Raw genomic sequence first — 27,512 nt, 5'->3', positions numbered from 1 at the left:
GGGTTAGAGGCAGATGCTTGGAATTTAGAGTGGTAGAAAGTGGCCTTAGCAGCAGAAACAGATGAAGAAAATGTAGAGAGGAGGGAGTGAAAAGATGCCAGGTCGGCAGGGAGTTTAGTTTTCTTCCATTTCCGCTCAGCTGCCCGGAGCTCTGTTCTGTGAGCTCGCAATGAGTCGTCAAGCCACGGAGCTGGAGGGGAGGACCGAGCTGGCCGGGAGGATAGGGGACACAGGGAGTCAAAGGATGCAGAAAGGGAGGAGATGAGGGTTGAGGAGGCAGAATCAGGAGATTGGAGGGAGAAGGATTGAGCAGAGGGAAGAGATGATAGGATGGAAGAGGAGAGAGTAGTGGGAGAGAGAGAGCGAAGGTTGCGGCGGCGCGTTACCATCTGTGTAGGGGCAGAGTGAGTAGTGTTGGAGGAGAGCGAGAGAGAAAAGGATACAAAGTAGTGGTCGGAGACATGGAGGGGAGTTGCAGTGAGATTAGTAGAAGAGCAACATCTAGTAAAGATGAAGTCAAGCGTATTGCCTGCCTTGTGAGTAGGGGGGGACGGTGAGAGGGTGAGGTCAAAAGAGGAGAGGAGTGGAAAGAAGGAGGCAGAGAGAAATGAGTCAAATGTAGACGTAGGGAGGTTGAAATCCCCCAAAACTGTGAAGGGTGAGCCATCCTCAGGAAAGGAACTTATCAAGGCGTCAAGCTCATTGATGAACTCTCCAAGGGAACCTGGAGGGCGATAGATGACAAGGATATTAAGCTTAAATGGGCTAGTGACTGTGACAGCGTGGAATTCAAATGAGGAGATAGACAGATGGGTTAGGGGAAAAATTGAGAATGACCACTTGGGAGGGATGAGGATTCCTGTGCCACCACCCCTCTGACCAGATGCTCTCGGGGTATGCGAGAACACATGGTCAGACGAGGAGAGAGCAGTAGGAGTAGCAGTGTTTTCAGTGGTAATCCATGTTTCCGTCAGCGCCAGGAAGTCGAGGGACTGGAGGGTAGCATAGGCTGGGATGAAGTCAGCCTTGTTGGCAGCAGAACGGCAGTTCCAGAGGCTGCCTGAGACCTGGAACTCCAGGTGTGTGGTGCGTGCAGGGACCACCAGGTTAGAGAGGCAGCAGCCACGCGGTGTGAGGCGTTTGTGTAGCCTGTGCGGAGAGGAGAGAACAGGGATAGGCAGAGGCATAGTTGACAGGCTGTAGCAGATGGCTACAATAATGCAGAGGAGATCGGAATGAAATGAACTAAACATCTGGGAAAGGAGAGAGCAAGGCCTCCCTCACCAAAAAAATATAACTCTCCCAACTTCCATCTCAGAAACTATAATTGTTTCACTGAACCACCCGAATAAAACTCTCCCAACTTCCACTTTAGAAATTAGAATTGTTGTAAACTACAGCGGTTCAATGTTTCAAGGACTAGACTCAACTTACTTTATTCAGCTAGCTAACTATGACGCCATAGCTAACTAGCATGCAGGCATCCAATAACACACAGTTTAGCACCAATACTTGGTTACAACAAACTACCAATAGTGTGTTAACACACTAAACAGATAATTCATGTCCGTGTCTAGTTCTTTCATAACGCAGCAATGATTAAACGTTGGCTAGCTAGCACAAAGATATTGTATTTAGCTACCACAGTACAGCCAGCTGGTAGTGTTGGCTAGCTAGCAATGGCTGCTGTGTTGACTTTGTTTGAAAAACGGCGTCGCTGCGAACGAATGTAGCTGGCTAAAAGGATATTGTATTTAGTTGCTACCGTTGCTAATACCATAAGGAGCCCTTATTCGTGTCCTCATTACATGTTGTGCAACAAGACCACTCATAGTCTGTAAAGTTCTCTACTTTTGATAGATTTAAACAAAGAATATTGGAATCAACATGGCCTCAAGTTCTCACAACCATAAACTGTCAACTCCATCTGCCTGATAGATTAAGATGGAATATCAATTTTGGTTCAAATATGTTACATTTAATTAGCTTTTAGTCATAAAGCAACTGAGAGAAAAAAATGCTACTGTGTACAGTGGGAAAAAAAAGTATTTAGTCAGCCACCAATTGTGCATGTTCTCCCACTTAAAAAGATGAGAGAGGCCTGTAATTTTCATCATAGGTACACGTCAACTATGACAGACAAATTGAGAATGTTTTTCCCTGAAAATCACATTGTAGGATTTTTTATGAATTTATTTGCAAATTATGGTGGAAAATAAGTATTTGGTCACCTACAAACAAGCAAGATTTCTGGCTCTCACAGACCTGTAACTTATTATTTAAGAGGCTCCTCTGTCCTCCACTCGTTACCTGTATTACTGGCACCTGTTTGAACTTGTTATCAGTATAAAAGACACCTGTCCACAACCTCAAACAGTCACACTCCAAACTCCACTATGGCCAAGACCAAAGAGCTGTCAAAGGACACCAGAAACAAAATTGTAGACCTGCACCAGGCTGGGAAGACTGAATCTGCAATAGGTAAGCAGCTTGGTTTGAAGAAATCAACTGTGGGAGCAGTTATATATATATATATATAAGTGGGGGAAAAAAGTATTTAGTCAGCCACCAATTGTACAAGTTCTCCCACTTAAAAGGATGAGAGAGGCCTGTAATTTTCATCATAGGTACACGTCAACTATGACAGACAAAATGAGAAAAAGAAATCCAGAAAATCACATTGTAGGATTTTTAATGAATTTATTTGCAAATTATGGTGGAAAATAAGTATTTGGTCAATAACAAAAGTTTCTCAATACTTCTATATACCCTTTGTTGGCAATGACACAGGTCAAACGTTTTCTGTGGTCCTCTGTAGCTCAGCTGGTAGAGCACGGCGCTTGTAACGCCAAGGTAGTGGGTTCGATCCCCGGGACCACCCATACACAAAAAAAAAATGTATGCACGCATGACTGTAAGTCGCTTTGGATAAAAGCGTCTGCTAAATGGCATATTATTCTGTAAGTCTTCACAAGGTTTTCACACATTGTTGCTGGTATTTTGGCCCATTCCTCCATGCAGATCTCCTCTAGAGCAGTGATGTTTTGGGGCTGTCGCTGGGCAACACGGACTTTCAACTCCCTCCAAAGATTTTCTATGGGGTTGAGATCTGGAGACTGGCTAGTCCACTCCAGGACCTTGAAATGCTTCTTACGAAGCCACTCCTTCGTTGCCCGGGCGATGTGTTTGGGATCATTGTCATGCTGAAAGACCCAGCCACGTTTCATCTTCAATGCCCTTGCTGATGGAAGGAGGTTTTCTCTCAAAATCTCACGATACATGGCCCCATTCTTTCTTTCCTTTACACGGATCAGTCGTCCTGGTCCCTTTGCAGAAAAACAGCCCCAAAGCATGATGTTTCCACCCCCATGCTTCACAGTAGGCATGGTGTTCTTTGGATGCAACTCAGCATTCTTTGTCCTCCAAACACGACGAGTTGAGTTTTTACCAAAAAGTTCTATTTTGGTTTCATCTGACCATATGACATTCTCCCAATCCTCTTCTGGATCATCCAAATGCACTCTAGCAAACTTCAGACGGGCCTGGACATGTACTGGCTTAAGCAGGGGGACACGTCTGGCACTGCAGGATTTGAGTCCCTGGCGGCGTAGTGTGTTACTGATGGTAGGCTTTGTTACTTTGGTCCCAGCTCTCTGCAGGTCATTCACTAGGTCCCCCCGTGTGGTTCTGGGATTTTTGCTCACCGTTCTTGTGATCATTTTGACCCCACGGGGTGAGATCTTGCGTGGAGCCCCAGATCGAGGGAGATTATCAGTGGTCTTGTATGTCTTCCATTTCCTAATAATTGCTCCCACAGTTGATTTCTTCAAACCAAGCTGCTTACCTATTGCAGATTCAGTCTTCCCAGCCTGGTGCAGGTCTACAATTTTGTTTCTGGTGTCCTTTGACAGCTCTTTGGTCTTGGCCATAGTGGAGTTTGGAGTGTGACTGTTTGAGGTTGTGGACAGGTGTCTTTTATACTGATAACAAGTTCAAACAGGTTCCATTAATACAGGTAACGAGTGGAGGACAGAGGAGCCTCTTAAAGAAGAAGTTACAGGTCTGTGAGAGCCAGAAATCTTGCTTGTTTGTAGGTGACCAAATACTTATTTTCCACCATAATTTGCAAATAAATTCATTAAAAATCCTAAAATGTGATATTCTGGAAAGAAAATTCTCAATTTGTCTGTCATAGTTGATGTGTACCTATGATGAAAATTACAGGCCTCTCTCATCTTTTTAAGTGGGAGAACTTGCACAATTGGTGGCTGACTAAATACTTTTTTTCCCCACTGTATATATACACACACACACACTTCCAGTCAAAAGTTTGGACACACCTAGTCATTCAAGGGTTTTTCTTTATTTTAACTATTTTCTACATTGTAGAATAATAGTGAAGACATCAAAACGATGAAATAACACATATGGAATAATGTAGTAACCAAAAAAGTGTTAAACAAATCAAAATATATTTTATATTTGAGATTCTTCAAAGTAGCCACCTTTGCCTTGATGACAGCTTTGCACACTCTTGGCAGTGCTGAAAGATCTGATAGAATGGTAATTTTTTATTAGGAATTTTCAAATTAATCATTCCCCTTATTTTTAGAGGCAAGAATATATTTGTTTTGAGTATCTGTTGTCAACTCCGTCAGTGGCTTGTCAACTCCGTCACTGATGGCTAACCCACGTAAAACGTTAATATTCTTACAAAATATTTTAATCACTATTCTGCAACATATTTTTACATGAACGTTTTGGTCATTTAGCATACGCTCTTATCCAGAGTGACTTACAGTAGTGAGCGCATACATTATCATATTTGTTCGTACATATGCTTAAACAATTTAAGTACTTGCTGTGCAACACCTAAAGGACAATGTTTGCTTTATAAATGTTGGTTTATGTTCTAAATCTAGAAAAACATACCAAAATGCTAATGAAGTTAGCCCTGGAGCATTTAATAGTGCTATAAAATGAAACAAAAATAAGTTTGAAGATTTTTATTAGATATTTCAATAATGTCAAGTTAGAATTAAACAATGAAGGCTTTTAAACACTTGTTGGACAATAATTGTACAAATGAAATGCCTTTTTATGATGTCCGACGGATTTTACATACAGTGAGGGAAAAAAGTATTTGATCCCCTGCTGATTTTGTACGTTTGCCTACTGACAAAGAAATGATCAGTCTATAATTGTAATGGTAGGTTTATTTGAACAGTGAGAGACAGAATAACAAAAAACAACAACAGCAAAACGCATGTCAAAAATGTTATAAATTGATTTACATTTTAATAAGGGAAATAAGTACTTGACCCCCTCTCAATCAGAAAGATTTCTGGCTCCCATGTGTCTTTTATACAGGCAACGAGCTGAGATTAGGAGCACACTCTTAAAGGGAGTGCTCCTAATCTCAGTTTGTTACCTGTATAAAAGACACCTGTCCACAGAAGCAATCAATCAGATTCCAAACTCTCCACCATGGCCAAGGCCAAAGAGCTCTCCAAGGATGTCAGGGACAAGATTGTAGACCTACACAAAGCTGGAATGGACTACAAGACCATCGCCAAGCAGGTTGGTGAGAAGGTGACAACAGTTGGTGCGATTTTTCGCAAATGGAAGAAACACAAAATAACCGTCAATCTCCCTCGGCCTGGGGCTCCATGCAAGATCTCACCTCGTGGAGTTGCAATGATCATGAGAACGGTGAGGAATCAGGCCAGAACTACACAGGAGGATGTTGTCAATGATCTCAAGGCAGCTGGGACCATAGTCACCAAGAAAATAATTGGTAACACACTATGCCGTGAAGGACTGAAATCCTACAGCGCCCGCAAGGTCCCCCTGCTCAAGAAAGCACATATACAGGCCCGTCTGAAGTTTGCCAATGAACATCTGAATGATTCAGAGGAGAACTGGGTGAAAGTGTTGTGGTCAGATGAGACCAAAATGGAGCTCTTTGGCCTCAACTCAACTCGCCTTGTTTGGAGGAGGAGGAATGCTGCCTATGACCCCAAGAACACCATCCCCACCGTCAAACATGGAGGTGGAAACATTATGCTTTGGGGGTGTTTTTCTGCTAAGGGGACAGGACAACTTCACCGCATCAAAGGGACGATGGACGGGGCCATGTACCGTCAAATCTTGGGTGAGAACCTCCATCCCTCAGCCAGGGCATTGAAAATGGGTTGTGGGTGGGTATTTCAGCATGACAATGACCCAAACACACGGCCAAGGCAACAAAGGAGTGGCTCAAGAAGAAGCACATTAAGGTCCTGGAGTGGCCTAGCCAGTCTCCAGACCTCAATCCCATAGAAAATCTGTGGAGGGAGCTGAAGGTTCGAGTTGCCAAAAGTCAGGCTCGAAACCTTAATGACTTGGAGAAGATTTGCAAAGAGGAGTGGGACAAAATCCCTCCTGAGATTTGTGCAAACCTGGTGGCCAACTACAAGAAACGTCTGACCTCTGTGATTGCCAACAAGGGTTTTGGCACCAAGTACTAAGTCATGTTTTGCAGAGGGGTCAAATACTTATTTCCCTCATTAAAATGCAAATCAATTTATAACATTTTTGACATGCGTTTTTCTTGATTTTTTTGTTGTTATTCTGTCTCTCACTGTTGTAATAAACCTACCATTAAAATTATAGACTGATCATTTCTTTGTCAGTGGGCAAACATACAAAATCAGCAGGGGATCAAATACTTTTTTCCCTCACTGTAAATCCAGTAAATTGCATTTTATGAAGAAATGTTTTGGGTGATTGTGTGATAGCTGATACATTGGTCTATCAAGCATATATATTTCAAATGTTTTTAATATTAAGACATATCTGTGGGAAAAAAGTTTATTGTCCCATCTTTCAAGAATTCTTGAGCTCTAAAACAGCAACAGTTTATCTCAGCCTCATGGCAAAATGTGTAATAAACTGGGTTGTTCGAGCCCTGAATGCTGATTGACTGAAAGCTGTGATATATCAGACCAATGGTATTACAAAACGTATTTAATTACGTTTTGCTGTTCTAATTACGTTGGTAACCAGTTTATGTTAGCAATAAGGCACCTGGGGGGGTTGTGGTATATGGCCAATATAACAAGAATAAGGGCTGTATCCAGGCACTCCGCATTGCATCGTGCATAAGAACAGCCATGGTATATTGGCCACATACCACACCTCCTTGTACCTTATTGCTTAAAAATAGCAGGAGATTAGCTATTAAACTACACATTTTTCTCTCTGCCCCGTGGCACAAAAATAAAGCTTTGGGGGAGGGGGCTTGCTCGGACATTGCGGGCCATTTTATGCTACGCCGCTGTAGGAGACCGGGAGCTATCACTCTTCTATCCTCCCTTCTTTTTCCCCCTACTGCCCTACTCCCTCTCCCTCTTGCTGAAGATGTAAGTGCCTTAGACAGGTGTCTGCTGCTGCTTGTCTCAAACCCTCAACGCAGGCTGCTGAGCTCGGCAAAGCCTAATTAAGTTATGTGTGTGTTTCTTTTCCCCAGTAGATAGCAGTAGAATAAAAAATACAAACTTATTATAGACAGAGTGGCTATTCCATCAATAAAGATCCCAGTGAGAAATGATTCATTAGCTCTCTCTCCTCCTCACTCGTTCAACTATTTTCTTTCCTTCTGTCGTTACCTCTCCCCCTACATTCTCTTCATGTCTCATAGATTCAGGGTGTGCGAGTTTTGGATAAAGTATACTGACTTTTTCACTGACTATACGTAAGCTTTGGCAAATGCCAAATTACATGTAGTAGTAGGCAAGTACAGTGGCTTGTGAAAGTATTCACCCCCATTTTTCCTATTTTGTTGCCTTACAACCTGGAATAAAAATTATGATGATTTTGTGGAGGTTTGTATCATTTGATTTACACGACATGCCTACCACTTTGAAGATAAAAATAATAATTTTGGGGGTGAAACACGCAAGAAATAAGATAAGAAAACAGAAAACTTGAGCGTGCATAACTATTCACCTCCCCAAAGTCAATACTTTGTAGAGCCACCTTTTGCAGCAATTACAACTGCAAGTCTCTTGAGGTACAGTGAGGGAAAAAGGTATTTGATCCCCTGCTGATTTTGTACGTTTGCCCACTGACAAAGAAATGATCAGTCTATAATTTTAATGGTAGGTTTATTTGAACAGTGAGAGACAAAATAACAACAACAAAATCCAGAAAAACGCATGTCAAAAATGTTATAAATTGATTTGCATTTTAATGAGAGAAATAAGTATTTGACCCCCTCTCAATCAGAAAGATTTCTGGCTCCCAGGTGTATTTTATACAGGTAACGAGCTGAGATTAGGAGCACACTCTTAAAGGGAGTGCTCCTAATCTCAGTTTGTTACCTGTATAAAAAGACACCTGTCCACAGAAGCAATCAATCGATCAGATTCCAAACTCTCCACCATGGCCAAGACCAAAGAGCTCTCCAAGGATGTCAGGGACAAGATTGTAGACCTACACAAAGCTGGAATGGACTACAAGACCATCGCCAAGCAGGTTGGTGAGAAGGTGACAACAGTTGGTGCGATTATTCGCAAATGGAAGAAACACAAAATAACTGTCAATCTCCCTCGGCCTGGGGCTCCATGCAAGATCTCACCTCGTGGAGTTGCAATGATCATGAGAACGGTGAGGAATCAGGCCAGAACTACACAGGAGGATGTTGTCAATGATCTCAAGGCAGCTGGGACCATAGTCACCAAGAAAACAATTGGTAACACACTATGCCGTGAAGGACTGAAATCCTACAGCGCCCGCAAGGTCCCCCTGCTCAAGAAAGCACATATACAGGCCCGTCTGAAGTTTGCCAATGAACATCTGAATGATTCAGAGGAGAACTGGGTGAAAGTGTTGTGGTCAGATGAGACCAAAATGGAGCTCTTTGGCCTCAACTCAACTCGCCTTGTTTGGAGGAGGAGGAATGCTGCCTATGACCCCAAGAACACCATCCCCACCGTCAAACATGGAGGTGGAAACATTATGCTTTGGGGGTGTTTTTCTGCTAAGGGGACAGGACAACTTCACCGCATCAAAGGGACGATGGACGGGGCCATGTACCTTCAAATCTTGGGTGAGAGCCTCCTTCCCTCAGCCAGGGCATTGACAATTGGTCGTGGATGGGTATTCCAGCATGACAATGACCCAAAACACACGGCCAAGGCAACAAAGGAGTGGCTCAAGAAGAAGCACATTAAGGTCCTGGAGTGGCCTAGCCAGTCTCCAGACCTCAATCCCATAGAAAATCTGTGGAGGGAGCTGAAGGTTCGAGTTGCCAAACGTCAGGCTCGAAACCTTAATGACTTGGATAAGATCTGCAAAGAGGAGTGGGACAAAATCCCTCCTGAGATGTGTGCAAACCTGGTGGCCAACTACAATAAACGTCTGACCTCTGTGATTGCCAACAAGGGTTTTGCCACCAAGTACTAAGTCATGTTTTGCAGAGGGGTCAAATACTTATTTCCCTCATTAAATTGCAAATCAATTCATTACAGTTTTGACATGCGTTTTTCTGTATTTTTGTTGTTGTTATTCTGTCTCTCACTGTTCAAATAAACCTACCATTAAAATTATAGACTGATCATGTCTTTGTCAGTGGGAAAACGTACAAAATCAGCAGGGGATCAAATACTTTTTTTCCCTCACTGTATGTCATTATAACCTTGGCACATCTAGCCACTGGGATTTGCCCATTCAAGGCAAAACTGCTCCAGCTCCTTCAAGTTGGATGGGTTCCGCTGGTGTACAGCAGTCTTTAAGTCATACCACAGATTCTCAATTGGATTGAGGTCTGGGCTTTGACTAGGCCATTCCAAGACATTTAAATGTTTCCCTTTAAACCACTTGAGTGTTGCTTTAGCAGTATGCTTAGGGTCATTGTCCTTCTGGAAGGTGAACCTCCGTCTCAGTCTCAAATCTCTGGAAGACTGAAACAGGTTTCCCTCAATAATTTCCCTATATTTAGCGCCATCCATCATTCCTTCAATTCTGACCAGTTTCCCAGTCCCTGTCGATGAAAAACATCCCCACAGCATGATGCTGCCACCATCATGCTTCACTGTGGGGATGGTGTTCTCAGGGTGATGAGAGGTGTTGGGTTTGCCCCAGATATAGCGTTTTCCTTGATGGCCAAAAAGCTCAATTTTAGTCTCATCTGACCAGAGTACCTTCTTCCATATGTTTGGGGAGTCTGCCACATGGCTTTTGGCGAACACCAAACGTGTTTGCTTATTTTTGTCTTTAGGCAATGGCTTTTTTCTGGCCACTCTTCCGTAAAGCCCAGCTCTGTGGAGTGTACGGCTTAAAGTGGTCCTATGGACAGATACTCCAATCTCCGCTGTGGAGCTCTGCAGCTCCTTCAGGGTTATCTTTGGTCTCTTTGTTGCCTCTCTGATTAATGCCATCCTTGCCTGGTCCGTGAGTTTTGGTGGGCGGCCCTCTCTTGGCAGGTTTGTTGTGGTGCCATATTCTTTCCATTTTTTAATAATGGATTTAATGTTGCTCCGTGGGATGTTCAAAGTTTGGATATTTTTTTATAACCCAACCCTGATCTGTACTTCTCCACAACTTTGTCCCTGACCTGTTTGGAGAGCTCCTTGGTCTTCATGGTGCCGCTTGCTTGGTGGTGCCCCTTGCTTAGTGGTGTTGCAGACTCTGGGGCCTTTCAGAACAGGTGTATATATACTGAGATCATGTGACAGATCATGTGACACTTAGATTGCACACAGGTATACTTTATTTAACTAATTATGTGACTTCTGAAGGTAATTGGTTGCACCAGATCTTATTTAGGGGCTTCATAGTATAGGGGGTGAATACATATGCAAGCACCACTTTTCCGTAATTTATTTTTTCGATTTTTTTTAAACAAGTAATTTTTTTTCATTTCACTTCACCAATTTGGACTATTTTGTGTATGTTCTTTACATCAAATCTAAATAAAAATCCTTTGAAATGACAGGTTGTAATGCAACAAAATAGTAAGAACGCCAAGAGGGATGAATACTTTTGCAAGGCACTGTATGTAGGGTTTTCTGTCAAATCTCCGCGATTAACATGTTGCCTCGTTCTGTTGAGTTTCTACTGGCTTCATAAAGTGTGTATGCGTGTGCATGTGCGTGCGTGTCCCTCTAGCAATTGAAACTGATAACTTAAGACCAGCATTTAAGACTTTAAGATGGCCAGAAAAACTCTGTCTCTGATAACCTTAAAGCACCCCCCACAGACCCAGAAGAAGATTTTGGAAAGAAGAGGGTTAACTTCGCCCAAAGCTTGTGCTTGTGCCCACCCGGCTCAAATAATCTCCCACTCGCTCTGTGGATCTCCCGCGTGCTGATGTCCGTTTTTGCTTAAATTGGTAAGAACTGCACCAGCAGCGAACACCCAATATGCAAAGGCACAATGAAATCCCTGACTTCTTCTAAATTTATGTCTAAAGGCCTCGTCCACACACACTCATCTCACAATGAATGGACCTCATGGCAGATCTTCTTAAATATGGCATTTCAATGCGGACTGCTTAGCTTGGCGTTTGGGGTCCGGCTCCTGCTTTTTTGATAAAACCCCAACCCCCCTTATAATGACTTAGTGCACCTTAAACTTCAAATACCTTGATATTTCTGTCCCGTTTCATCTTACAGTCCTACTTTTCTTTTCATCCTAGCCAGCAGATTTGAGCCAGAAAGAGAGATTACGTCCCAACTGGCACCCTATTCCCTATATAGTGCACTACTTTTGACCAGAGCCGTATTGGCCCTGGTCAAAAGTGGTGCACTACATAGGGAATAAGGTGCCATTTGGGACGTATATAGTGTATTTCACATCTCAATCAATCAATTTTATTTTATATAGCCCTTCATACATCAGCTAATATCTCGAAGTGCTGTACAGAAACCCAGCCTAAAACCCCAAACAGCTAGTAATGCAGGTGTAGAAGCACGGTGGCTAGGAAAAACTCCCTAGAAAGGCCAAAACCTAGGAAGAAACCTAGAGAGGAACCAGGCTATGAGGGGTGGCCAGTCCTCTTCTGGCTGTGCCGGGTGGAGATTATAACAGAACCATGCTAAGATGTTCAAAAATGTTCATAAGTGACAAGCATGGTCAAATAATAATCAGGAATAAATCTCAGTTGGCTTTTCATAGCCGATCATTAAGAGTTGAAAACAGCAGGTCTGGGACAGGTAGGGGTTCCATAACCGCAGGCAGAACAGTTGAAACTGGAATAGCAGCAAGGCCAGGCGGACTGGGGACAGCAAGGAGTCACCACGGCCGGTAGTCCCGACGTATGGTCCTAGGGCTCAGGTCTCTCAGTTGGCTTTTCATAGCCGATCATTAAGAGTTGAAAACAGCAGGTCTGGGACAGGTAGGGGTTTCGTAACCGCAGGCAGAACAGTTGAAACTGGAATAGCAGCAAGGCCAGGCGGACTGGGGACAGCAAGGTGTCAGCATGCCCGGTAGTCCTGACGTATGGTCCTAGGGCTCAGGTTCTCAGAGAGAAAGAGAGAACGAGAGAATTAGAGAGAGCATACTTAAATTCACACAGGACACTGGATAAGACAGGAGAAGTACTCCAGGTATAACCAACTAACCCCAGCCCCCCGACACATAAACTACTGCAGCATAAATACTGGAGGCTGAGACAGGAGCGGTCCGGAGACACTGTGGCCCCATCCGAAGAAACCCCCGGACAGGGCCAAACAGGAAGGATATAACCCCACCCACTCTGCCAAAGCACAGCCCCCGCACCACTAGAGGGATATCCTCAACCACCAACTTACAATCCTGAGACAAGGCCGAGTATAGCCCACAGAGGTCTCCACCACAGCACAAACCAAGGGGGGGCGCCAACCCAGACAGGAAGATCACGTCAGTAACTCAACCCACTCAAGTGACGCACCCCTCCTAGGGACGGCATGAAAGAGCACCAGCAAGCCAGTGACTCAGCCCCTGTAACAGGGTTAGAGGCAGAGAACCCCAGTGGAGAGAGGGGAACCGGCCTGGCAGAGACAGCAAGGGCTGTTCGTTGCTCCAGAGCCTTTCCGTTCACCTTCACACTCCTGGGCCAGACTACACTCAATCATAAGACCCACTGAAGAGATAAGTCTTCAGTAAAGACTTAAAGGTTGAGACCGAGTCTGCGTCTCTCACATGGGTAGGCAAACTGTTCCATAAAAATGGAGATCTATAGGAGAAAGCCCTGCCTCCCGCTGTTTGCTTAGAAATTCTAGGGACAATTAGGAGGCCTGCGTCTTGTGACCGTAGCGTACGTATTGGTATGTACGGCAGGACCAACTCGGAAAGATAGGTAGGAGCAAGCCCATGTAACGCTTTATAGGTTAACAGTAAAACCTTGAAATCAGCCCTTGCTTTAACAGGAAGCCAGTGTAGGGAAGCTAGCACTGGAGTAATATGATCAAATTTCTTGGTTCTAGTCAGGATTCTAGCAGCCGTATTTAGCACTAACTGAAGTTTATTTAGTGCTTTATCCGGGTAGCCGGAAAGTAGAGCATTGCAGTAGTCTAACCTAGAAGTAACAAATGCATGGATTAATTTTTCTGCATCATTTTTGGACAGAAAATTTCTGATTTTTGCAATGTTACGTAGATGGAAAAAAGCTGTCCTTGAAACAGTCTTGATATGTTCGTCAAAAGAGAGATCAGGGTCAAGAGTAACGCCGAGGTCCTTCACAGTTTTATTTGAGACATCTGTAGTGTTGGACAGGAAGTTGAGCTCAGCGCAGTGTCAGGATGCACACAGTGTATTTCACATCTGTAGTGTTGGACAGGCAGTTGAGCTCAGCGCAGTGTCAGGATGCACACAGTGTATTTCACATCTGTAGTGTTGGACAGGAAGTTGAGCTCAGCGCAGTGTCAGGATGCACACAGTGTATTTCACATCTGTAGTGTTGGACAGGCAGTTGAGCTCAGCGCAGTGTCAGGATGCACACAGTGTATTTCACATCTGTAGTGTTGGACAGGAAGTTGAGCTCAGCGCAGTGTCAGGATGCACAGTGTAGTTCACATCTGCAGTGTTGGACAGGAAGTTGAGCTCAGCGCAGTGTCAGGATGCACACAGTGTATTTCACAGCTGTAGTGTTGGACAGGAAGTTGAGCTCAGCGCAGTGTCAGGATGCACACAGTGTATTTCACAGCTGTAGTGTTGGACAGGAAGTTGAGCTCAGCGCAGTGTCAGGATGCACACAGTGTATTTCACAGCTGTAGTGTTGGACAGGAAGTTGAGCTCAGCGCAGTGTCAGGATGCACACAGTGTATTTCACAGCTGTAGTGTTGGACAGGAAGTTGAGCTCAGCGCAGTCAGGTGCAGGTTGCATGGTGGCTATAGGCTACTCTTCTACCCTATTCAACTCATATATAACTGACTAAGTTAACTTACTGCCTGCCCTACACCTTTTTTCATCTCAATATCACTAGACCACACGAGTCTGGGGGTCCTAGGGGCCATGTGTAGGCTAATTTGACAATGTACTACCATTACGCATTGCCCCTTAACCATTATTAACTTAGGCTACTACCGTTTTTCATCTTATCACTAGACCACACCAGTCTCTCTGAAGGGCATAGAGGGCTATGAAAAATATGTTAAAAGATTTTACTGAGTTACAGTTCATATAAGGAAATCAGTCAATTGAAATAAATTCATTAGGCCCTAATCTATGGATTTCACATGCCTGGGAATACAGATATGCATCTGTTGGTCACAGATACCTTTTTTTTTAAAGGTAGGGGCATGGATCTGAACTAGTCAGTATCTGGTGTGACCACCGTTTGCCTCATGCAGCGCCACACATCTCCTTTGCGTAGAGCTGATCAGGCTGTTGATTGTGGCCTGTGGAATGTTGTCCCACTGGGGCCGTGCATTATCATGCTGAAACAAGAAGTGATGGCGGCGGATGAACGGCACGACAATGGGCCTCAGGATCTCATCACGGTATCTCTGTGTATTCAAATTGCCATAGATAAAATGCAATTGTGTTCTTTGTCCTTAGCTTATGCCTGCCCATACCATAAACCCACCGCCACCATTGGGCACTCTGTTCACAAAGTTAACAGCAGCAAACCACTCATCATACACGTGGTCTGACACCATACACGTGGTCTCCGGTTGTGAGGCCAGTTGGACGTACTGCTAAATTCTCTAAAACGACCTTGTGGAGGCGGCTTATGGTAGAGAAATGACCATTCAATACTCGGGCAACAGCTCTGGTGGACATTCCTGCAGTCAGCATACCAATTGCACGCTCCCTCAAAACTTGAGACATCTGGCATTGTGTTGTGTGACAGAACTGCATATTTTAGAGTGGCCTTTAATTGTCCCCAGCCAGTGGCGGCTCCTGAAAAAATTCTCAGGAGGGGCAATTTTTCTGATGATTTAGGTGACCTACACACGTGCACGAGTCCGTGCACGCGATTCCAGATATCTTTACCTCTGAATAAACTGCCTTTATTATACCATATCCACCCTGTCCAAAGTCTCTACTTGGTCTCAGTTCTCCAGTAAACGTGTGATTATCAACAGTACACAACGGTAACAAACAATTGGGGGAACTCACGGGGCAGATAGTAACCACTTAAAAGGAAGCGATTCCCAAACCTTCCATAACAAAGCCATCACCTACAGAGAGATGAACTTGGAGAAGAGTCCCCTAAGTAAGCTTGTCCTGGGCCTCTGTTCACAAACACAAACAGACCCCACACAGCCCCAGGACAACAACAACAACAACAACAACAACACAATTAGACCCAACCAAATCATGAGAAAACAAAAAGAGAATTACTTGACACATTGGAAAGAACAAACAAAAAAACAGAGCAAACTAGAATGCTATTTGGCCCTAAACAGAGAGTACACAGTGGCAGAATACCTGACCACTGTGACTGACCCAAACTTAATGAAAGCTTTGACTATGTACAGACTCAGTGACCATAGCCTTGCTATTGAGAAAGGCCGCCGTAGGCAGACCTGGCTCTCAAGAGAAGACAGGCTATGTGCACACTGCCCACAAAATGAGGTGGAAACTGAGCTGCACTTCCTAACCTCCTGCCAAATGTATGACCATATTAGAGACACATATTTCCCTCAGATTACAGCGATCCACAAAGAATTCGAAAACAAACCCAATTTTGATAAACTCCCTTATCTACTGGGTGAAAAACCACAGTGTGCCATCACAGCTGCAAGATTTGTGACCTGTTGCCACAAGAAAAGGGCAACCAGTGAAGAACAAACACCATTGTAAATACAACCCATATTTATGTTTATTTATTTTCCCATTTGTACTTTAACTATTTGCACATTGTAACAACACTGTATATATACATAATATGACATTTGAAATGTCTTTATTCTTTTGAAACTTCTGAGTGTAATGTTTACTGTTAATATTTATTGTTTATTTCACTTTTGTTTACTATCTACTTCCCTTGCTTTGGCAATGTTAACACACGTTTCCCATGCCAATAAAGCCCTTAAATTGAATTGAATTGATAGTAAGGTCGCAATGACACAGAAAGCAGTTCAATGTCGGGGTACAGAGTCGCTCTCTTACCAGGATCGCGGTCCGCTCTGACCAGGGTGAAGGTGGCCGGCTCCACTTCTCTGTCCGGGACTCATCCAGCCAAGTCTCCCAGCTGTATTGGGATTCAGCTGCCAGCAGCGTTTTCATTATTTAGTCCGTTCGTAGCGGGTATGTACACGATCAACAAGATCAGTCCAAAACCAACCACTGGAAATCCATGGTTGGCAGAATGTTTGTAAACTAAGTCTACAAATTAAAAACATAAAATAACGCCGCACTGCAGGTCGCAACAGAGACGCTTCTAGCCGCCATTGTCTTAGTTACGTTCAAAGTTACGTCACGTATGACGAAAGCGCGTAAGTGCAAGCCCACAGACACCCATAGAGAATGTATTGAAAGCTTTGAAATGTGAAAAAAATAGATTTTACATGACAGGCTATGAGAGACTTCTGGGCGATTTTCAACTTGACTGAAATCGCCCCAAAAACGGGTGGGGCCATTTGAAGCACGACTTTAGCCTGATTTGACATTTAGTGGCTGGCAGATCAGACGTGAACACTGATAACTGCTGTTGCCGTGATATAATTGATTAGAAAAAAAATCCCTTCCTTTTCCCGTTTGGCAGTGCGTCGCCCATATTGCCCTATTGAACAAGCCGTCCCTGTCCCCAGCACAAGTTGCACCTGAGTAATGAGCATGCTGTTTAATCAGCTTCTTGATTTGACACATCTGTCAGGTGGATGGATTATTTTGGCAAAGGAGAAATGCTCACTAACAGGGATGTAAACAAATTTGTGCACACAATTTGAGAGAAATAAGCTTTTTGTGCATATGAAAAATTTCTGGGATCTTTTATTTTAGCTCATGAAACAGGGGACCAACACTTTACATGTTGCATTTATATTTTTGTTCAGTGTAATTTGACAAAGAACTATTCTTCCATTACGCATTAATTGTCCCTCGACTAACCGCCTAACCCAATCTGCAGAGAAAAGACACAAGTGAGCAGAATCTCAGTATTCATGCGGTATAAAGTCCTGCCCTCCCTTGAGACTCATATCTCCGGTATTGACGTTCTGCTCAACCTTCTGCTTTGATTTTCTTTAACCCGGGTGCCTCTCTAGATTAAGACGTATGTCTCCATGATGGGGGACGTACATTGCGTGTTCCGCGCACGATGGGGGCGCGTGTTGCACGCGAAGCTTAGTTATTTGTCGATCCGCGGAGATGGGTCGGGATGCAATTTGTGGTTAATTGCGACTTAAAACCCTGCGCAAGGGCCATCGCGTGGAATAGCCTTATCGTAATTAACCCCCTCACACCCATCGCGTGGACCCTCAGCCCGACGGAAATGTGGATTGATTTTATGGCTATGGGCGCGTGGCACTAAATCCATCACCAAATAGGGTGGACTCGTGATTTGGGAGGCCCGGCTCGGGGATACCAGGTTCTTCGTTACCCCTCAGACCACAGCTTCATAGAAGGACAGGTGTCCTTGTTTTAACCAAATAATGATGTGGCATAATTTACATCAAATAAGAAGCGTATAATCAGACCTCTCCAACTTTTACCATCTCACTTTAGTCCAATATTTTCTAATGCTTGTTTTCTATACGTTTTTCATTAGGTGTTTCATTAGGTTTTGAAGTGAAACCCGAGACAACTATTTTGATGTATGATTTTTTTTTTATGAGAGCGTGAACGGGACTACCCTGCCCCCAGTGCTCCCATAGGGGCTTTACGGGGTCCAACAGCAGGTCGGAGTGCCCAGTGACCAAGCACCTCAATGTTAACCAGCCTCTCTTATTCCTCGTCTGTTTTGTCATATAATATTGATAATTCTGATAGTGCATTTGAAACGTTTCTGTTATAGACTGGAATAGATCTATTATCACTAAATTCGTTTCTGTACATTTTTTTTCGTTGTTCACTATCAATCATGTGCAAGTAGGCCATTAGGCTAGTTTGATCTGTAAATGGTGATTACGTTAGCCTACTTAAATATTTGATTATTCAGAGGGTTTTGTCACAAAATTATGGAGAGAAACAGGTTTCACTAAATATAATATATGTATCTTGGATGCATGGCAAACTAAGATATGCCTACATTTCCATTTTGGTAGATGCTCTTATCCAGAGTGACTTACAGGAGCAATTAGGGTTAAGTGCCTTGCTCAAGGGCACATCGACTGACTTTTCACCTAGACGGTTTGGGGATTCAAACCAATTACCTTTCGGTCACTGGCCCAACGCTCTTAACTGCTACACTCTAAAAAGAAAAGGTTCCTGGAGTATCCTTTAGGGTCTTCTTTCAAATTGAAACTGTGGGGGAACCCCTTTAAGTTATTTGAAGAACCCTTTAAAAGGGTCCTTCAAAGAACCCCTTTTAATGGATCCTCAAATAAGTTTTGGGGGTGAATGTTTTAACTGCCCCACCCCACCCCTCCCCTATTATTATTATTATTATTATTATTATTTTTATTAATAATAATAATAATAATACTCATAACAATAATAACAATAACACCATATTTTAGTTCTCAGTGTTTATTATGTTTTTGTGGCAAAGCAGAATTAAAAATCAAAATATTAGGTAAACTCCCAGCAGAGCCCCAAGTCCAATGGGTATATCCTCTGGTGTGTTGATGTTAATGTGTTGATGTTCTCTGTATCCATAGCAAGAATGATTTTGCAGTGCATGGTGATTGAACAGGTTTCCTGTTATATTCATCAGAGGTGTAAGGAGGGTGAAGTCTGTAATTATACAGATGATTAACAAAACATGCACTCCACAGAATTCATATCTTGCTTTTTGTGGTGAATGAAAAAAAACGGTTTTGATAATGGTTTTCATACACATACCTTGTCAATAATGTAGAGGCCTATGGGATATTCATTGAAGAGGTAAGGGAGGAGGATGATACATGTGATCAGCATAACATACCAATACCAATTGACATAGCTTTGTATGCCTCCTCGTCTGTATACACTCAACAAATGAGGGGTTCAACAAAGGTTCTTCTAAGATCCTCAAAGTTCTTTGAAGAACCTTAGGGTTCTTGGCACTGAAAATATTTTTAGAGTATACTACCTCTGATCAATCACGTTGTGAGTGTTGGAGTGTGCCCCTGGCCCCCATAAATAATACTTTTTTTAAATGGTGCCGTCTGGTTTGCTTAATATAAGGAATTTTAAATGATTTATACGTTTACAAGTATATTTTAGCAATAACATTTACTTTTGACACTTAAGTATATTTAAAACGAAATACTTTTTGGCTTTTACTCAAGTAGTATTTTACTGGGTGACTTGTACTTTTACTTGAGTCATTTTCTATTAAGGTATCTTTATTTTTTACTAAAGTATGACAATTGGGTACTTTTTCCACCACAGGCTATCGCCTACCTTCAGTGCGCCTCCCGCGGACCTTCTCCGTGCCTGCCGCTCTCCCTCTTGGTGCAGTAGCACAATCTCGTCGCTAGAGGGGGGAGATGCACCTGTTCCGCGAGCATGCGTTCCGACAGCTGCCGGCTGGTCCCAGAGCGAGATGTTGCTATAAGAAAATGTAAATCTACCGCTGTCATCTTCTCCCATTGGTCCGTCACACACGACTTGGGAGGGTCGGGCGCGTGGTGTCTTTAAAAGTGCACATTGCCTTTCCCAGCGTCTCAGTGACACTGCGTGGTTGCGCTGCACTGCAGAGCCGAAAGTAACGGCTATCTGCCGGATAGAGAACGAACTGTGAATTTATCAGCTCACACACACGTATACACACACTCTCAAACACCGCACGCAACGCTCCCAGAGTGAAGGGGAAAACCTTGGGGACCGGCGCATTCGTGAGTACACAGCAAACTGATCAATCTGGACTGAAACGGCACCACTCACTCCTGTGTCCCACCACCGCTTAAGGAATATCTATTTTTAATATACATACCTATTTTTTGCTTGTAAGAATTATTGAGAACTTTTTTTCTCCAAACCATTCCATTGTGGATTCCAGCAGATGCAGAAAGTGGGACTTTGTCATATGATATTACGCATATTTTACGCGCGCGTGTCTAGTGCACAGTGTGTTTTTCTGAGCTGTCGTGCCGTGTCTTGTGTGGAAAGTTTTATTCTGGTCCTGTGTAACACATGCTGCATGCTGTAGTAGCTTCAGCCGCGAGCACCGCGAGCCTTCCTGCTCTCCTCCAGCAGAGAGACTGGACTCTGTAGTAAACACTGTCCTTGCGCCAGTCGAGGCGAAGAAGAAGGATACAGGATTTTTTATTTTTTTAAACAGACAACAACACAGCAACAACTCCAGAACAGGAGAGGAGAAAATAAAATAATCCCCTGTGCTGCTTTCCTTCACAACCACTGACTCAAGGATAGTAAATCAGAGGGCGCGAGCCGGTACAGAGGTGGAGGGAGGACAAGACAGGTTGGTGTCTCCAAATTTCACCGGGGGGCTCGAGTTTCAGACTGGGATAAATTGTCAACAAGAAAAGCGTCAGAGGCGAACTGGCAGGTGTACAAGTTCATTTGCTTGCATACATATATTTACACCGGTGCCGCTATAAATAGTAGTTGTTTTAAGGACTAGCAGCTTAATACGAAGTACCCCCTCCTCTATACAACCTTACAACTCCACGCACCGGGCGTGTGCGCGTGCCTATACATACGCCACACAGACCTCCTCTTCAAATCGAAGAAGCAATCTGCATCTGCGAGGGCTGCCCAGTGTCCTGCCCGGTGTTGGTTTGGCTGTAAGGGCGGGAGTCGTCGCATGGACTGACATGGCCACCGACCTCGCCATGAGCGCAGAGCTGCCCAATAGCCCCCTGGCCATCGAGTACGTCAACGACTTCGACCTAATGAAGTTCGAAGTAAAGAAGGAGCCTCCAGAGGCTGACCGTTACTGCCACCGCCTACCCCCGGGATCCCTCTCATCCACCCCGATTAGCACGCCCTGCTCCTCCGTGCCTTCCTCGCCCAGCTTCTGCGCCCCCAGCCCCGGTGGCCAGTCGGAACAAAACCTGGCCAACGGCGTCAACAGCAACAACAGCGGCAGCAGCAACCCCCAGAGCGTCGGCGGTAAGCCCCAGCTGGAGGACCTGTACTGGATCCCCAGCTACCAGCACCACATCAACCCCGAGGCCCTCAACCTGACCCCAGAGGACGCGGTGGAGGCCCTCATCGGCAACGCCCATCACCATCATCACCACCACCAGGGTTACGATGGCTTCCGCGGACAGCAGTATGTAGGGGAGGACCTGTCCGCGGCCTCGGCCGGCCACCATCACCAGGCCCACCATCACCACCACCACCACGGACACCGCCTCGAGGACCGCTTCTCTGACGAGCAGCTGGTCAACATGACAGTGCGTGAGCTCAACCGGCAACTGAGGGGGTTCAGCAAAGAGGAGGTGATCCGCCTGAAGCAGAAGAGACGCACGCTCAAGAACCGGGGTTACGCGCAGTCCTGCCGCTACAAGCGCGTGCAGCAGAGGCACATGCTGGAGAGCGAGAAGTGCACGCTCCTCAGCCAGGTGGAACAGCTGAAGCAGGACGTTGCGCGCCTGGCCAAAGAGCGGGACCTCTACAAGGAGAAGTACGACAAGCTGGCGAGCCGAAGCTACAACGGTTGCGGGCCCAGCAACAACAACAGAGACCCCTCCAACGGAAACCACGGGAAACCGGCCTCCACGGAATTCTTCATGTAAGAGACTGATTCGTGACATAAGACTTTTGCCCCCTTCTTAAACGTATTTAAAGTGATTCGTGACATAAGACTTTTGCCCCCTTCTTAAACGTATTTAAAGATTTTAAAAATATATATATATTATTTATATTTTTCTCAGCGAGCATTTTTTTTGTTTACAGTTATTCCTTTAGGAAAAACACTCAGTGTACATTTTAAAAGTACAACATTACATAATGCTTCATATTTAAAGAAACAAGCAAGGTAGGTGTGCACATAGGCTAAGTAGCCTATTCTATGTGCACAGATATAATTGTTCGATAAGTCTTAAAGATGCTCTTTGAATGAACTTCAATACACCAAGACCTCTTGATCTAGACATGGGATCACAAACTGTCAAATCAATAGACTGATTATGATTTTATGATGCAATAGATCTCAGAGAACCCCTGATCAACATTTGGAGTCTATCTGAAACATGTGAATCAAACTTGGCAACGTAGGCCTACCAGACAGAAAAACAAAACTGAAACCCCCAATGTTTTTCTCAGACATTAAATCCGTCCCTGTATGTTTTGATTTTTTTATATGGCGTCTTAAAAGAGAGCCTTGAGCGTCTTGAAGCTGGTGGGACTCACGGAAGAGAACCAGGTATTTATTTTGTCATTGGGACTGAATTGAAATCAAAGAGATCTAACCACGGAAAAAGCAATACACCTTCGCAACTTCTGCAAGCCCCGTCGATGGACCGGACTGTGATGATAGAGGGGACTTCCTGATATAGCCTTCCTTCCCTGTTAACGGAAAGGGAACATTTGAATATTGCAAGTCTAGTTTCCATCCCTTTTAGCAACCCTGCATGCAGGACATGTATGGCACCCCAAACCTCCAGTCATCTAACCCGAAAGCACGGCCCATGGTTCTTTCCTACTGTCTCGCTACTTTCCTCTCCTCCTCTCTCATCCCTCTCTTCCTAGAGAAAGGCCAAGGATGCGTCTTAACCGCTATTTTCAATCGATTTTTCTATTGTTTTAAAACAAAACAAAACAAAAACAAAAAATAAATGATCAACTGAGCCAGATATTAGACATGATTTATTCCCAAGTGTACATATGTGTAGAGAACAGTTTTTGTGTTATTTACTTACCTTACTTTTTAAAGCTTTTGTTGCTTGATGATGATTCAGAACGTCTTAATAGAATGTTACAGCATGCAAATAGTCTACGATATCCTCCTACTTCTACTGAACATGTAGGCCCATATGATGTAAACGAGAAGCCTAACTGCACTAAGATAATAAAAAATTGGGGTAACATTTTGTTTTATAACCTATTGATAGGACCTTTGTTCTATATTACAGTTATGGTAATAAGGTGGTTATAGAAATTCGATGGGAGGTGATTTACTCAATGTAGCTACAAATAAAAGGACTGCATTCGCTGCTAAAACTCTATGCACCAACTTAACTAAACTCTTAATTCATGGATTTTTTAAAGTGTATAAAAATAAATAATAATATTAATAATAATAGAGGCTTGTGAATAATAACTAAATAATTCCGCAGTCTGGTGTCTTATAGCTCAATATATCTTCTGTCTGATCTGATATGTAGAGAGATGGCTGCAGAGGATGCTTGATTGTTAGCATACAAATTAGAATATTTTAATCTGAGGGTATGATGCCGATTTAGATTAACTAAAAAAATCATTATTCTGTCATCAAGGAATCCCTGGTTCGTGTGTTACCTGCTGCCTATATATATATGATGTGCAATATTGTACAGAAGTACTGAACCACCTTGTCAATGCCAGTTGTTAGTGCAAGGCTGATGGCGACCTGTACAGGAATACAGCTAGGTTGACAATTATGAGAGGTGTTTGCAAGTCGAATCAAAAATAAGTCGAATAGAGATGTTGTTTTCTACCTCCCAACATGCTGTACATAAGAAGAGAATGAATTATCTTTTTTTATTGCATAGATTTTCACTGAACTTCATTGGGGTGTAAAATAAATTAGTCTTAACTTTCAACAAAATAACTTAATTTGGTGCTTTTTCTGATCAGAAAATGTTTACTAAAATATGTCCTATTTTAGTGAAAAGTTATTATTGACCGATAATCAATCAATTCATTCATCACTCAATCAGACAATAAAGTGGAGAGGTATGTCGTTGGCCTCTGAGATTTAACCTGTATATTTGGTGCTAAAATTAGTTAGAATTTTTAGAATTCCAACGTGACACAGGCCTGAACACCAGCATCTTGGTAAGATGGTGAAGTATCTTCTGCACAGTGCTGTCGATGCCGCGTTCATATGCTAGTCGGAACTAGGAAACTCGGAAATATCCGAATTCCCGCGATCAACCAGTTAGCAATTCGGAAATATCCGAGTTTCATAGTTCCGACTATTGTGTGAACGCGATATCTGATTTCTATATATTTATTCGAGAAACATTTAAATGTCCAAAGTGTGAATAAGTCAAAACAAAGACATGTTTCAAGATGGAATGTTGTTGAGAATCTTGTTTTCATAATGTTTAATAAAAAGTTGTGTCCAAAATCTGTTCATTCTTCCCCATGTCTTTCGTTTAAATGTGCCTTCAAGCATTGAACAGTTAGGCTCCGTCGTAAATATAATGTTTATTCAATACACACAAAAGGATAAAAAAAACATCTACAGTAGCCTTATAAGAAAATATAGCAGTTTTTTTATAGGCCTATGAATTATTTCGAAAATGACTGTGCAAATAAAACACCTCTCGCTTGAAGCGCTCGGCTGTTTGCAATAGTAAAGATACATGGATTGCCTTTAGAGAACGAATAACTCACATGTTCAGTTAAATTATAGATGTTCTAATTTTGAGAATATCCATTAAAACACCGGCGGAAGTGTTAGCTATAACTGAGCAATTCAAGAATATTCCATATGCCTAATATTTCAACAACAATAAAAGTATAGGCCCTAAATGAATAAGGAATCAGGCAAAATGTAATGACAACTTTCTACTTAGCCTATAGGCTAACTCATAGAGTTAAACAAATGAACGTAATTCTAATATTTAGATCGCCTATGTTTATGGATTAGGCTATATAGGCTACTTTTTAGGTTCTGCAACGATTGGCCCTCAAAATAAGGCTACTGAGCTCCAACGAAAAGTGAAGCAATCTGTTGGAAAAGGTATAACATACAGAAACAAAACCACAATACTCACATCTGTCTTTTTAAAAATGTACAATTATGATATTATTATTGTTGTTACCCTTTCATCATTGTCCTGACGTTCTTGTTGTGCTGTATTTTAACCGAGATAAGCTACACGTGAACTAGCCTACTTTCCTCATGTCAAACTAAACAGTGTAGCCTACCTATATCACACATCAATCGCAATTTCTGTAATGATGCACATTAGTCTAATTTAACCGCCGTTCGACAGAGGATGGGAACGAGCTACTCCAAGTCCCTCTGCTCGGTATCCGGTAACGTCACTGGACCAATTTGTATTTCTATGCATTTGTATGCATTCTATGCATGTAATTTCAACAAAAACATTCTATGTGATGAGGTTGAATCAACGTGGAAAACTGATTGGACTTGAAAAAAGTAATCAAAGTAAGGGAATTTCGTATTTTTAACCTAAATCCAATTACATGGTGATTTGTTTTGTTGAATTCACGTTAGTTGAAAACTCAACCCAATGGAAATCAAAACTAGACGTTGAACTGAGTCTGTGCCCAGTGTGTTGTATTGTCCCGGGAAAGCCGTTCACTCAGCGGGCCTCTCGCGCCTTCAGCGCCTCACCATGTGATAGATGGATGGCTCAGGGACTTCGCGCGCATTTACTGGGCCGGCAATGCTCGGCAATGCTCGCACAGCAGGGGAGGAGGTTCAGAGACCTCGCTGTAATAAAAGGTAGGAGAGCAGACATTTCTCTCTAACCACAGTGTGCATGTTTGTTTGTAATGTGGAGTGTTTAGAGCAGCCAGGCCTAATTTGGGTCCATCCCTTACAAAACAAGATTGCAGTTAGAGTGCATTATAACTGCAGTATGCTGCAATCTTGTTTTGTAAGGGATGGACCCAAATTAGGCATGGCTGCTCTAAATGCACGGTCTAAACACTCCACATTACTGCAGTTATTCTGCAATTACTGCTTCCAAAATACCACAGTCAACTGCAGTTACTGCACTTTTACTGCAGTTAAAAAATGAATCTTTTTTTGTAAGGGATTAATTCAGGTGTGTGTGTGTGTGTGTGTGTGTGTGCGTGCATGCGTGTGAGTCCTTACATGCCCACCCACCTGTGGTGTGTGTGTGTGTGTGTGTGTGTGTGTGAGTGACTCAGTGGCGGTCGGTGCTGTTTAAGATGTGGGAGGATGACAATTGTTTTATGAGGATGGCCTTATTTCTATTACAGCATATTGGATGACTGTCATTCATATTCCATGCACCCAGCTCAATGTAACATCGATAGGTTTAGGTTACTACATGATACTAGAATTTTCCATATACCTATCATGATGTTGCTACAACCTATCTTTTGAATGACATTTTACAATGTAGGTGCACAGGTCTAGAGAAAAATGTGAGTAATCAAGGTGACAGACAGTGACACAGTCAATACCGCCTTGCACACTCTTGCCTGCATCTAGCTGACCTATGGTGTAATCCTTAGTCCAACAGTTGCAAACAAGAGTTTCTATTGGACAAATTCAGGTATGTTGATCCCTGTTTCGTTCCGTTTGTTTTCGTTTAAGAAAATGTTTCTACAGAATCGTCCGAATGAATACAGTGCCATGAAAAGTATGTGATACTGAATGTTTTCAGATCTTCAACCAAAACCTAATATTAGTTCAAGGGAACCTGAGTGAAAAATAACACAAAAATTCAAATCAAATCAAATCAAATGTTATTGGTCACATACACGTGTTTAGCAGATGTTATTGGGGGTGTATCAAAATTATTGTGCTTCTAGCTCCGACAGTGCAGTAATATCTAACAAGTAATATCTAACAATTTCACAACATATACCCAATACACACAAATCTAAGTAAGGAATGAATTAAGAATATATACATATATGGACGAGCGATGTCAGAGCAGCATGGACTAAGATACAGTAGAATAGTACAGAATACAGTATATACATATGAGATGAGTAATGCAGATATGTAAACATTATTAAAGTGACTAAGATACCGTAGAATTGTATAGAATAAAGTATATACATATGAGATGAGTAATGCAAGCTATGTAAACATGATTAAAGTGGGTAGTGT

The 27,512-nt window shown here is 43.0% G+C and overlaps 1 protein-coding gene across 1 annotated transcript; it reads left to right on the top strand.

Annotated features, from left to right (window-relative positions):
• Nucleotides 1-21,333: 21,333 nt before the first annotated feature.
• On the top strand, nucleotides 21,334-22,260 carry LOC311148416 (transcription factor MafAa-like; the record flags this gene model as incomplete). The annotated part of the gene is made up of 1 exon (XM_084185382.1): nucleotides 21,334-22,260. The coding sequence occupies one exon, from the start codon at nucleotides 21,334-21,336 to the stop codon at nucleotides 22,258-22,260; it is 927 nt and encodes a 308-aa protein (XP_084041508.1).
• Between the last annotated feature and the right edge of the window lie 5,252 nt (nucleotides 22,261-27,512).

This window comes from Coregonus lavaretus (assembly GCF_964263955.1).
Source record: "Coregonus lavaretus genome assembly, chromosome: 21".
NCBI lineage: Eukaryota > Metazoa > Chordata > Actinopteri > Salmoniformes > Salmonidae > Coregonus > Coregonus lavaretus.
The sequence above is the reverse complement of the archived record's forward strand: the minus strand, read 5'-3'. Positions and strand labels throughout refer to the sequence as shown.